This window comes from Mesitornis unicolor, unplaced genomic scaffold, assembly GCF_000695765.1.
Source record: "Mesitornis unicolor isolate BGI_N332 unplaced genomic scaffold, ASM69576v1 scaffold8000, whole genome shotgun sequence".
In the NCBI taxonomy this organism is placed as follows: domain Eukaryota; kingdom Metazoa; phylum Chordata; class Aves; order Mesitornithiformes; family Mesitornithidae; genus Mesitornis; species Mesitornis unicolor.
Genome location: NW_010160298.1, coordinates 10960 through 24665, shown reverse-complemented (window position 1 = coordinate 24665; position 13706 = coordinate 10960). Strand labels below are relative to the sequence as shown.

Genomic DNA, 13706 nt, shown 5'->3' with positions numbered 1-13706 from the left:
TTGCAGTGTGTAAAGTGCTTTTAAAGAATAAAACAAAGCATACATAAAGGTTCAGGGAAAATTAATTCTGTCTACACAACACACACTAAATGCAGTATTATAATATGAACAAATAAGCCTTAAAGCAGTCATAAAAGGTAGCTCTAGTAAACAGGAAAACAAATTATAAAACAGCCCTTCAGATTGTCTTAATTTCACATTTGTGTCACAGAAGACTGATAAATGTTTGTTGTAAGCTAGTTAAGATGAAAACTGCATACTGTAATATTTTTAAAAATTAGACTAGTAATTTTATATAATAAACTTTATGTAATTTTCCTAAACTTTAGTATTTTGCCTTATTTTTTCACTAACATATTTTCATTTCTCAGTACCTGAGAACTATGCTTTACCAGAAAACAGACAAAACTTGGAAAAATACTTGTCACTTTTTTAAAACTCCATTTTTTATTAACTAAAATAATACCGACATAAAAAGTGTAAACTGCACAAAAGGTCTTAGGGCAAAGCAGTTTCTGTGAAGAGATGATGCTTCCAAATAATAAGTGTTTGTCTTGTCCCTGCAGGTGTGGGTGTATACATATCAGCAACACAGAGACAAGTTTTCACTGAAGGTTGTGAATGCAGTTTACTAAGGTGTCATACCTGCTTGTGATAGATTATATTCCTCTAATATAAAAGCCTAAATGACAGCTACCGTGAAAAGAAGGAATTAGCCTAAAATGATCTCTTTTTATATTTTTTTTTCTTTTAAAGAATTCTGAATTTGGGTCAAAGCCTTTTAGGAAAAAAACAATTTCACAGGAAGCAATACTAAGAGTGGTAAACAGCACCTTTCTGCTGACATTTTACTTTCAAGCAGGTAACATTACATTGAGAAGTGTCATTTCACAAGGCAGAAGCATTGCCTTCTCAAAGCCATAAAGAAGTGTAAACGTACCACCCACTTCATTTGCGTTCATGTCTTCATCTGTTAACAGTAAAATGACACCAAGTGCTCTGTCTACTGAGCAAAAGGTACAGCTTCCACATGAGCAATACACCTGTATATCAGCAAAAGCCTGTGATGGACTTGCTTACATGTGTTGTTTTAAATGATAAAGACCTGCAAAAAATTAAATATCTACTTTTTTAGTATACTTGTTTAGTAGGCTACATGACTAAAGGAACTACAATAGTCTTGAAACTTAAAACATTCAACCTGAACACATGGTAATATAGCTGCAAGCCATAACAGCTTTTCACTGCTTTAATACAAAGGTAGACTATTTAATGCTACAGTAAGAAAATAATTGTGTAGTTAACACCAGCCCAAAAGGGCTGACCAAAGTTATATAAAGGCGAAAAGACAGTATCTAATGCTGATGGCACTTTAACAGGATGACAAATTTTTGCGGTACATACATGCAGTATGAAAAGTAAATCCTGGTGGATGTACAGGCATATGTATTCCAGGGAGCGTTATGATAATTTTTGGCCTTCACGTTTACTTTCTTCAAGCTGTAGAGTATTTTTGCTTTAACTTACCATGTACCTCCAGGACCTCCTACAAGACTGAATCAGCAGCACAGCCAGGTTAGACAGGAGCCTCCTGGTCCCAGCTTCTCTTCTCCTATCAGGATGCTGGGAGAATCAAACTAAACTAATTTCTGAATTTAAATCTTCATTGTGCAGTAGCAAATTCAGCTGAGCCATTTGCCCTCAGTATCTGCTAGTTCTGAGTCTCTGTGTTATTCAGCTGCAAACATCAAAGAAGAAAGTCTGAAGATACTCTGATGATATTGTATTTCCTCAGAAATAGGTAATAAAATACCTACATATTTAGACTGAGTCTGTGGAAGCATTTGAATGGAGGCAGACATAATCAGCCTTAAAAGAGCTAACGTGCAGGAAAAATTCTCTTGCAATCTCAAAATTCTTCACAAATGTGTGCTGTCCTACATTAACACCTTGGCCCAAAGGTGGTGCTTTTTTATATCCCGTCCCTTTCATAAGTTATTTTGCATTTGATGGTTAATTTCATGCAATCTCTATTGGTATGTATTCTCTGCACTGTTGTCATGTGGATAAAAGGAAGCACAGGAGCCATTAATGTCTAACTTGACACCAAAAGCAATTCTCTGTCCGACTTATAGATTTAATTGGCTATAAGCAAGTTGCACAGGCAACCAGTATGAAATAGTATATTCCTATACAAAGACTAAGGGCTACAGAGTACAACTGAGAATAGAAAGCATTGTTTAACTAATTAAGTGTTACCATGCTGTGGACTGACTGCCTACTTCGCTGCAAATGGTTTGCTCAGCTCTGAAACATTATGCAAAACAAATCTTTGAGCTGCTTTCTCACTATCAAGTCACTGATTATCATTTCATTAGTTTTCCCTTTTACTTCGAGACTAACTATAGTTCTCTGGGTACCTGCTGAGGGAGTAAGATGAGATGGTCCACCAAACACTGTGAATTTGTATTTTATGGCAATCATAGGTCTTCAGGAATACTAGTTCCTAGCAGCACCACAGGTGTGTGAAAGCTTGGAACTACCCTGTCTCTCATGCTTGCCAAGAAAAACATACTTTGATATAGTCTTGGTTTTCTCACAGTTGGTATAGAAACTTACTTCAACTCAAAGTCATAACATAGACACGTCTTGGTAATCACATGCAGAAGACAAACATACAACACCTAGTTTTTTAAAATCCTACATCTCCTTACCCTTGGTAATTTTAAGATTTTGACAAATTATTCCTTTTTCTGCTCGAAACCATACTTGGGATATCTAATTGTCTTCTGTTGTCACAGAAGTCGCAGGTGCTCAGTTTTTCCAGAACTGTGGTGCTTTTCGTCATGAGGTCAGTCCAGAAATATGCAGGTTTACTTCAAGTCCAGATCCATAGCTGTGACCAACAATCAGGCTTTTAGAAGAGGAAACACATTGCTTTGCATTCTCTTGTGACCTTCTTAGATAACAAGAAAGAATATCACCTAATGCACAATGTGCCTTTGTGTCTCCTTAATTCATTCAGAGTGGTTCTGTGAATGACACTATGTCTTGGACCTAATAATGGGCCTAATTCCACTGAAAATAAATCTGTATAACTAGAGTCATAGCTGATCCACGGCTCATGGGGACCAGTGCTAACGTCTGCCTGAAATCTGATCTTGTGTCAAAGTCTTAAGCTACACAAGCAGCAGAGAGAAGTGGACGTGTAAAACTGCACAAGATCCCTGGAAAGGGATCACAGAATTTGCTCCTGTAACTTAATTTTAAGGACTAAATAGTTTCAGGACTAATAAAAATATTTTTTGCTAAAATAGTACTAAAGAAATGTCATGTTCCAGGGCATAGGCTGATTAAAAGAGGAGACAGAACAGAATGTTTCCTCCATCTTGTTTATATTCCAAAACTGTGGAGATTAACTTGGGGAAAGGTATTGATTGGAATAACAGATTTATTAAGGTTGAAAAAACTTCTAAGATCATCAAATCCAACTGTCAACTCAAGACTACCACACCTAAAAACCATGTCCTGAAGTGCCACATCTACACATCTCACACTGCCAGAGAGAGCTGGCTATGAGCCTGGCACTCCAGCATCATCCATTTTCAGGGCTAGTTGATTCAGCAGGTGAGTTGTTACACACTCCTTAGCAGATTCCGACTCCCTTGGCCACCATCCTGCTGTCTAGGTCAACCAGCAATGGAATGAGACCATGGAGCTGGGGAATTACACATCAGCTCCATTATGACAAATCCTATCTTTCTATGTAAAAGCACCAAGCAGTCATTTGTGTGGCTCGTACTTAAGGCTGGCCCTACAGACAAGGTTCTGATAGAAAGACAGCATCAGTTCTCTCAAAAACAAAAATGTTGATATTAAAATAAACATTTACAAGGGGAACAAACTATTTAACGTGCCAGAATAAAATATTTTCAGGTCTCTAATTTTTACACTTAAAATGTAATAAATGCCCACAGTAAAAGATAACAAGGCAGGTTTTCTTCATTGTGTCCACAAGAATTACTAATCTACCAGTCTGGTATGTAAGACCATTAAAGGTGATACTGAATATGCCACCTCAAGCAAATACTTCAAGCCTACAAATAGTCAGTGTCACATTTTCAAAACACTAAGTTCCAAATGATAATTTTTTTATGATACCAATTTCTAAGTAACAGTGAATTTGACAAGGACTATTATTGCCTTGCTAAAGCACACACCTGTGCTTTCATAAATAAAGGTCAATAAAGTGCTAGGGATTGCTGGAGTATTGGTAGTTTATGACTGTTCTGTCCAACTTTTGCACTGTAGTTAGAAAATTCAGTTTACCGCAAGGATCTATTCAAAAGGACGCTGTGCAAGAAAGGCACATCTTAATATTATTGCTGTTTTCTAAAACTGTAAATAAGCACCAATTAATGAAATTGTTTTCAACTAACAGCTAACCTCAACATTCTGCAACATTCACTATTTGGGTTATATTAAGCATCCTGTCAAGATAAACTGCATCAATTGTTATCTGTGGAAAACACTCTAGGTGCAACAATTCTAACTCCATCTGCAGGATTACAGCATGAGGTCCTCAGTGCTCTGCAAATGTTGCCAGATGAGTATGATCCTCTAGCACATGTGCTTTCTTTTCTTTTCTTTTTTTTTTTTTATACTAGAAGGGTTTAATTTGTTTCTGAAATTATAAACAAGCTTTCTATAATTCTAAAAACCACACTGTACACAAATTCCATTTGGAGAATTGCTCTTCACATTATTGCGAGATGAGGTATTCTTGAATAGGCACCAGTGAAGTTGTTGGATCCAGATGTACTGGATCACAGGAACACGTTCAGATAACTTAACACCCTATTGAAGAAAAAGGCATATTTCAGTACAACTATTTTTTACTAAATCTCTAAATTGGCTTGGCTTCAGGATAGGCACACATTCATACTGATGAAATCCCTCACTTCACCATCACTACTTAGCTATTCTTTGGTTTTTGAAAGGCATAGAGCCAGCAGGCAGGCAGGCAAACTGTCTCGTGTGTGGGCAAGAGAACAAGTTTTACTTCTATAGAACTGGCCATAATAAAGGCAACCAGAAGACAGAATTCATGAAAGTGGTCTGAGTGAGAAACAAGCTCTCCAAGTAAGAAATTTCAGCCTTTTTCCACACACATAAAAGAAAGGAGCTACCTATTTTAAAAACTAAGATTTGACAAATATTTTAGAGTCAAAGACCTTCAGCATGTTATTTTGACTCTTTGCTCAGTCACTCAAGGACTTAACGTGAAAACCATGAGTTATTATGAATTAATATGACCACTTACTTGGGCTTCCACTCCTCAGCGGTAAAGGACTGCGGCTTCCAGATAACTGCAAGACAAACAGAAAAGGAAACTCAGGTGTGTTAAAGAACTGCATCCAAGAGAGACATCTAGGGACTCATCAACATTCAGGAAATTTGCAAATGTTACTCTATCAGTGCAGCTCCACTGCTACAAAGTCAAATACAACTTTCTAGTTTTTCTTTCATACCCTGTACACACAGAGAACTGAGTCTTACCTAAAGTCTCTTAGATTTTCAATATTCACATTTTGAGTTGATGGCATCTATGTCAATTTAGTAAGATAGACTCACAATTCAAAAATATACACCATTTTTACAGCAGCAATTAAAAATATTGTGTGACTATACCATATGCAGAACCCTGCCAAGGTTTCACATATCTTATTAATATCACTTCAGTGCTTCCCCTCCTGCCCCACCCTACAATTATTTTCTGCTCCTTTGAGGTATCAGAGGGTAAATTTAGGTTACTAATTCTGGGAGGCAAGGACCATGTGCTGTATATGTTCTGCAAGATAACTAAAACACTTCCAGATGATGCAATTAGTTATACAGAAGGGTACCAAAGCAAGGAGTAGCAGGGGGAAAGCATTCAAAGATCCACAGTTGATTCTTCTGAGAATTTAACTATGATCTGCTTCTCATACAGTATCTCCACTGATAATTATACCAGGCAATAGCTACCTGTTCAGCTTCACCTCACTCCAGACCCAGCAAAGGCATTTATTCCCAATGTTAAAATGTATACGTAGTGCATCAGCACTTTTAAAAGGTTGCCTACATCCTGAGTTTAAAATACTTGATGCTGTTCATACCATAAGCATTCAGCTGGGGCTTACACAACGAGATAGAAGAGGACTGGTACTACGGGCGCGGCTTCTGCTTCTACATCTACTTCTGCTTCTGTGAGACTGCTACAAGAGAACAGTTTGACAAACCTCTTTTGAGAGAGGGTATTTAATAAAGACAGACTCAGCAAGCAGGCTTGCCATGCTGGAGACAAGGTCTGAGGACAGAGAGTAAACACAGTAAACTTTCTCCTTAGAACAGGCTCTGCCAACAATCACTCGGCTGCATAATGAATACATTAAGCCAAATGGAACTATTCATCCTACATACAGGATGAGGCACTAAAACCTAACTGATATCTGATATACACAACCCCAGCCATATAGAGGACAATCGAGAATTTCTCTTTTTTACATTTTTAAAACAGTGTTTAAATCCAATTACTTCTTTTAATATGTTCATTAACAAAAGTACATACCAAAGCTCCTCTTTTTGTGACTGCCTCTCCCTTCACAATTACAACATCATTTTCCATCAGAGCAGGCCATACATGATAAGCCACCAAGACAGCTGTGAAATCAGAGTCAAAACTACGATGATACCTGTTGAAACAGAGTACAAAGAAATGTCTGCACTTAAGTGCCAAAAGATAAGTACAATGCTTCAAGTCATCAATGCTGATAAAAAGCAGAATACTGGTTACAGCTCATAAATTTATTTCTCAATAATCTTTCTGTATCACAAAAATAAGTATTCTTTAATGGAACCTGTAAAATAAATGCATTTGTAAGACAGACTGCACAGAATAAACTGTCTACTTATAGTGAGAAACACTCCAGTAAAGCCATCTCACACATAAGAAGGCCACTAGATCATATCCTTGCATAAGCCCCACACAAGCCAGGGTCCTTGGGTCCACTGACAGATTAATCTCCTGAACAACATATTGGCAGGCATAGCCATCCCATCTCCCTGAAATATATTGCTAAAACAAGACCCCTATAAAAGTTATTACAGAAATACTCTATCTCAACTACACAGTTACATGCTAGTATCTTATAAGACATAAGAGGCAATTTTAGTAGCAAGATCTTCATATACTGATAAAGAAACAGTGGCTTTTTAGCTAAGAAAAATTATTTTGAAGGCCTGTATTAACATACCAGATATATATTACCTCCCTAAGTCTGCAATATAGGCTGAATGATATATGTATGGTTTTGTGGATTTGAACTCAAAACAAATACTAAGTAACTGAAATAAAAAACAGCAATGCATCTATAAATCAGTATTGTATATATAATAGTAATTTATACAAGACAATGTTGGAAACAGAGGCATGAAGCTCTGCATGGAGGAATATATAGGGTACGATAAGGTTTGGCCAGCCCTTTCGTAGAATGGTATCACACATAACTAACAGAGATTTTAATTTCTACAGATTTTGCTCCATCTCTGTGTACCACATATACATGCTACACATGTAAATATATCTGTGCTACTTATTTACCTATATAGATGGATAGATGTGTGTATATGTCTCCGACAGCCACACACAAATGCATTACAACTGTTTTTTGAAGGCCATACACATCAAGTAGATGGAGAAAGAATCCCAAGATTATGCCATAGCATCACTGCCTCCTTAAATCAGCCAATAGCTTTAGGTATCAAACAGCTAACTGCCCAATATTTGGACAGGGTCACTGAGTAGTCATGTATGACTGCACTCCTGTTGAGGGGCTACTTTTATCTTCTCTATTTCTCTGCTTGGCTTCTCAAGCTCTTCCTCACCTGAGCTCCATTCTATTATAAATTATTATTATTAGAAACCTCCTTATTTGTGTGACTTCTCTTGCTTTTGAGAGCAACTTTTTTGAGCTATCAATCCCACTAGTTTTCTTGAAGGCATGGAAATACCCTACAGTTATCTGCCAGCTAACAAAGCAGCCAGCATTGTGCCCATAGGAAAAAAAAATCCCTATATTGTGGTGTGCATTTTTTAAACAAAATTCCTGTTTTTAAAAGACTTTTTTTTTTTGCTCAGCTCCAAACCAGAAGATATGGGAGTGTATTAATATCCATACGCTGTACAGCAGCCACAGCTTGGAGGTCACAGCTCACATGTTGATGATCCTAGTATCAGGCAACAACTGCCAGATCTCAGTAAACATGACTTTTACAAAATGGGCCAGAAAAGAGGAACAAAGATGCACCAATTTTATCACCACTGGAGGCAGACAGAGACTAAACAGGGAAAGGAAAGTTGATGATAGTTTTCATTTTAAAGGATAAATTAAATATGCTCTAGAGATTGAAGTTTATCCAGAAAATTGCTCTGCTGTATATTTAAAAAGCTGTTAGCACATCCTGGCATTTATATGCTACCACAAACCTTAAAGACATACCAAGTACACTACAGACCAGGAATATTCACCCCAAATTAATGTTTAGCATCAATCTTAAACCTTTATAATTATTATGAAAGAAGTAGACCATACAACCTGATGGATTATTTTTAATAGTTAGAATCTGACTGAAAATTGAGAGTTCTTACTTGGTGTCACTGTAAAGTTCCCCATCAGTACTAAAGGCAATGTCAAGAGGAGGAACGAGTGTCTGCATTGAAAAAGCCACAGAGCACAACTCTCGAATCAGAGTGTTGATCACAATGAAATCAACTTCTGGTGGAAATGAAATCTTTGGGTTGATATTCATGGAGCGAACTACTTCCTGAAAATAAACACAATTGAGTAATTTGGAGCTTACTAACACTTTTACTTACAGGCAAGTACGGAAATCCCTCCTAAATATGCCTCTTGGCTTCCTACATTTAATAATCAGTATAAGCTCCCAGCAATGCTGTCCCAGGCTATTCCAGAAAATATTAGCTTCAGAAAGAATGCGCTGTTATTTTAGAAATAAAGTATAAGCTACATCATTTACATCAATTTTAGGAATGAGTTTTTCAGTAGAGCACAGAATTTAAGAAAAATATGAAATTTAGCTTAGATTTATTTGATTAAGACAGTTACACTGTCTCTTACCAGAAATATTATTATGGCAAACAGAAACATTTTAGTCACAGGCAAACAAGCGACTACTGGGACATGTCACAATATTATTTTGGAAAATAAATTACTACAAGACAAAATCCACACAATAAACTTTTTTCCTTCTTCAGGTTATAGTGCATTTCTAGTCTACATGCTCCAAATGTATTAGCTACCAAAAATAATCAGTACATAATTTCTCTACTGCCTTTGACTTACATTGACACTGGCTTGAACGTCATACAGATCCTCATGGCGAACTATATAATCCAGGACAGTGTCTTCAAGAGACTCGGGCCCCGAGTGACCTAGAGACAGAGTCTCTCTCACACGTATTTTGAACTGCCTGTAGGCTATCTTTGCTGCATGAAAAGACTCCTGCAAATGTAAAGAACATCTAGTTAAATCCAGAAGATTGAGATTAATTTTCTGTCAATTATCTGATGACACTGGATATCATCATCATAAGGAGGAATATAAAACACTGCTGTAAAAGTGAAAGTTAAAAATAGTACTTATTCAGGACTTCTGCTTAAATCAAGTGTGATTTACTTGCAGAGGACAGGACTGAAAAGCTTCCCATCTAGCATTTTATTTTTACATAGGATTTCATCACACAACCACAATCAGTAGAATCCCATTCAAAGATATCAAAGACAGCAGAATTTAGAACTAGCATTTTATATGCCACAGCCTAACACATCAGACAGGAGCACGTTCTGTCAGTGGGGAAGAAAGGTTGAACTGGAGAGTGTAAACTGAATAACAGTAGTGTGAAAATAACTTCAGGAAGTTAAATGTGCTTGGCATCACAGACATTAAGAGACATACTGCTACTCTGACACAGGTATGTACTACATCAATTTTGTAGAAAAGAAGATTAAGTACAGAAAAATGAAAACAAGTTTCTTCAGACTGAGCTCATAGTAAATGTGAGGTATCAACGTAATTTCAAAAGACCCAATAAAGAGAAGAGCTAGGCATGTCATCTACCTGGACTCCTGTAAACCCATTGACAAGGTCCCCTATAATATCCTTTTCTCTAAATTGGAGAGATAAGGATTTGATGGATGGACAGTTCAGTGGATGAGGAGTTGGTTGGATGGTTGCACTCAGAGGGTAGTGGTCAAAGACTCGTGTCCAGATGGAGATCCATGACAGTGTCCCTCAAGAGTCCATACTGGGACCACTACTGTTTAATATCTTTATCAATTATATAGACAGTGGGATTGAGTGCACCCTCAGCAAGTTGGCAGACAACACCAAGCTGAGTGGTGCAGTTGAGGGACAGGACACCAGCCAGAGGGACCTGGATAAATCCAAGAAGTGAATCCATGTGAATCTCATGACATTCAGCAAGGCCAAGTGCAAGGTCCTGCACCCAGGTTGGGGCAACCCCTGGTATCAATACAGGCTGGGGTTGAAGGGATGGAGAGCAGCCCTGCAGAGAAGGACTTAGGGGTACTGGTGGATGAAAAGCTGGACATGAGCCACCAATGTGTGCTCACAGCCCAGAAGGCCAACCACATCCTGAGCTGCACTAAAAGAAGTGTGGCCAGCAGGTCGAGGAAGGTGATTCTGCCCCTCTACTCCTTTTTCGTAAGACCCGATCTGGAGTACTGCGTCCAGCTCTGGAGTCCTCAGCACAGAAAGAAATGGACCTGTGGAAGCAAGTCCAGAAGTGGACCACAAAAAAGATCAGAGGGATGGAGCACCTCTCCTATGAAGACAGTCAGAGAGCTGGGGTTGTTCAGCCTGGAGAAGAGAAGGCTCTGGGGAGATCTTATTGAGGTCTTTCAGGACTTAAAGGAGGCTTATAAGAAAGATGGGGACAAACTTTTTAGTAGGGGCTGTTTACCACCTGTACTGTAGATTACTGACCCTGTTCTAATGGTGGGACAGGACAGTCAGAAAAGAGCACTAAATTGAGAGTTCAACGTAAAAGTGTGAGGGAAAGAAAGGAAAGTCAAAAGGGAAAAAAGAAGAGAATATTTCTTTTTCTCTGTACTTCACAGAAATGCTAATTTACACACAACACAATCTAATACAGCCATAATATTTTATAAAACACTTCTGGACTGTAAAACCTCAGTCTTTTTTCTTACCACAGCTGCAATGTATATTATCCTCTGCATCATCTCTACATCACTGATGTATGCCCTCAAAAGGGTCTCTGCATCCAAGCGGTCTTGAGCATAAAGGTCACGAAAGCGAGCTACCAGGTAGGCACGACGTGAAGCATTTGTATGTTTGGCTCGGCCAGGTGAGCAGCTCCTCAGGGGAAGTGGACTTGGTGACTTCCTCTCACTGTGCCTTGGGGAAGGAGAGCGGCTCCTTGCAAGCCTATGACAGGTATGTAAAGAAGCAGGAGGTCACTTCACCATCCTCAGATGCTTTTGCTGAGTGCAGAGATTTTTGTGTAAATTTAATTATCAGGGCATTTGACATTTTGAGCCAATATAATTAAAGAAGTAAAGCTGCAGCTCATTAGTCTAATATGAAGACATTTGTGCCAATACACTTTATGGGCTAGAGCCTGAACAATAAAATTAAAGTAATTCCTAAAGTGTGTAGAGCCAAGCACTTTGCCCTGGGGAAACACACTTTTAACTAGTAATATTTTGGAGATTTGTTCCTCTTCCAGTACCACTGAAGTCAAACAAATGAGAATATAACAAGTTCTGTCTTGTACAGTATTCAAAGAGGACTTCAGAAACGTAACCATCTCTTTTTGTCCAGCACAGTTGCTCTCAGTGTATTTTGTAAAGCTGCTCTCTTTACTGTTTTGCAAGAAACTTAACATAGCTGCCTGAAATTAAAACATTTAGGCTCTAGGAGAAATCAGTTACAGAGTTCATGTTCCTTCTTAACACAGTTCAGAAGCTTAGCTTCAGTGTATGCTTCAATTTAAAATGAGGAGGGAATTCATGCTACCTAACACGAAAAATTTCTCTGATTCAGTGACCTCTCTGAATTACACCCCTACCTGCTCTGGAGAACAGAGTTTTTGGCATCCAAGATAGCAATCTCATCCTGCAGTATTTGAATCTGCTGCTCATAGTCATTCAAACGATCTAACTTCTTCAGGACATCCTTCTCTTTGGCACGGGAAGTCTTCAGACTTAAACATACAGAATAAGGTCAGTCACAAGATGTCCTTCTACCAATGCAAGCCATCTATTAATTAATCCCTATCATCAAGCAAAAATAACAGGAAAAGAACAGAAATACTGAGCAATCTCCTTATGCTGAAATATAGGGAAACCAAGAGTTCTATAAAAGCATACTCCAAAACAAAATCTTAATTACACTTTAAAATGTAAAAAGCATACTGTGGCAGGAGACAGGATACACTACACTTTATGTTACAGGAGAGATCACTGGTTAACAACAACAGATTATGAGGTCCAAGAAAGAAACTAGTTTCTTTATCGTATTTAAGATGTTAAATAAACCAACTCAGTTTTCTTTCCTACAGTTTAAGTCTCTAGGTATTTTCCTATATCAGGTTTTTGCATTCTTTTCTTTGCTGGAATATATTAGTCAGAGGCTATCACTTATGACGTTATTCAAGTAATATAAGAAGCTAGTAATTCCTATCCTGCTCTCTCCAAGAGAAGCAATGTTTCTTAAACATTGGCAGACAAGTGAAGCAAGTTTATCTTCTGTCCTTTACTCTTACTTAATGTTAGAAATCCCAACATCTCTGCTTTCCCTCCTAGCACAAATATTACTGTTGTCTTCCTCTCTCCAACAGAAAACAGGAAAAAAAAAGTTTCTTTCTATTATTTTAGTCTGTCCTTCCTTTTTCTTTACTGAAAGACACTTACGAGATTTTTGAGGACCCAAACCAATGACAGCTGTAACACCTAACAATTGACAAGCTCCCTGTTTGGACTTTGTAAGGAGCAGGCTGACTGAGAAGACCACAGCTAGTAAGGGCAGCACATCTGCTAAAAGGAAAGACCATCCTTCTAATCTGGGTAGGAAAAGCTGCAAATAACTATTACAGTCCCATGAACTTCCTTAGTCAGCTCCTCCAACAAGGATTTCTACAAGAGAAGTAGTAAAAAGGGCTAAAGAATTCTAATATAATCAACAAATAGGAGAGTAAAGTAGATTTGGGTAGATGAGTTCTAGAGATAGAAATAGGGAAAATTCATTATGTACAAGTTTTAAAATCCTATATAACATACAATACACTAGTCAGGCTTTTCTTAAACTGCTATGATACTAATAGCTATCCAACAGAAAGGATAAATACAAAGTAATCATTTCACTCCTGTATTATTTTCTTCTTGTCATTTACCACTATTCACACAAGGATTTTTCAGAGAGTTTTAAAGCAATTTTGATGGCCTTTCTCTCTCTGCTGTGAGACCCACAAAGCTTCCATCTTTTCATCATGACAGCAAATAATGAATACAAATACAAACAGATGTTTAATTATACCATCTATAAATTGAGGAAGGAACCAAACCCAAAATACACAGGAGAGGACATGACAGAGTGAAATCAGCA

General features: G+C 37.8%; 1 protein-coding gene across 1 annotated transcript in view; it reads right to left on the bottom strand.

Annotated features, from left to right (window-relative positions):
* Positions 1-5323: 5323 nt before the first annotated feature.
* The window catches only part of SPATA18 (spermatogenesis associated 18), a gene marked incomplete at its 3' end in the record, with an annotated part of 18800 nt that continues 10417 nt past the window's right edge, over positions 5324-13706 (bottom strand). Inside the window, exons 6-12 of the mRNA XM_010189634.1 lie at positions 12172-12306; positions 11291-11528; positions 9405-9563; positions 8690-8865; positions 6611-6734; positions 6183-6257; positions 5324-5369 (exon numbers count right to left, since the gene is read on the bottom strand). Coding sequence (XP_010187936.1) covers positions 5324-5369; positions 6183-6257; positions 6611-6734; positions 8690-8865; positions 9405-9563; positions 11291-11528; positions 12172-12306 — 953 coding nt within the window. The remainder of the gene's footprint in view (positions 5370-6182; positions 6258-6610; positions 6735-8689; positions 8866-9404; positions 9564-11290; positions 11529-12171; positions 12307-13706) is intronic.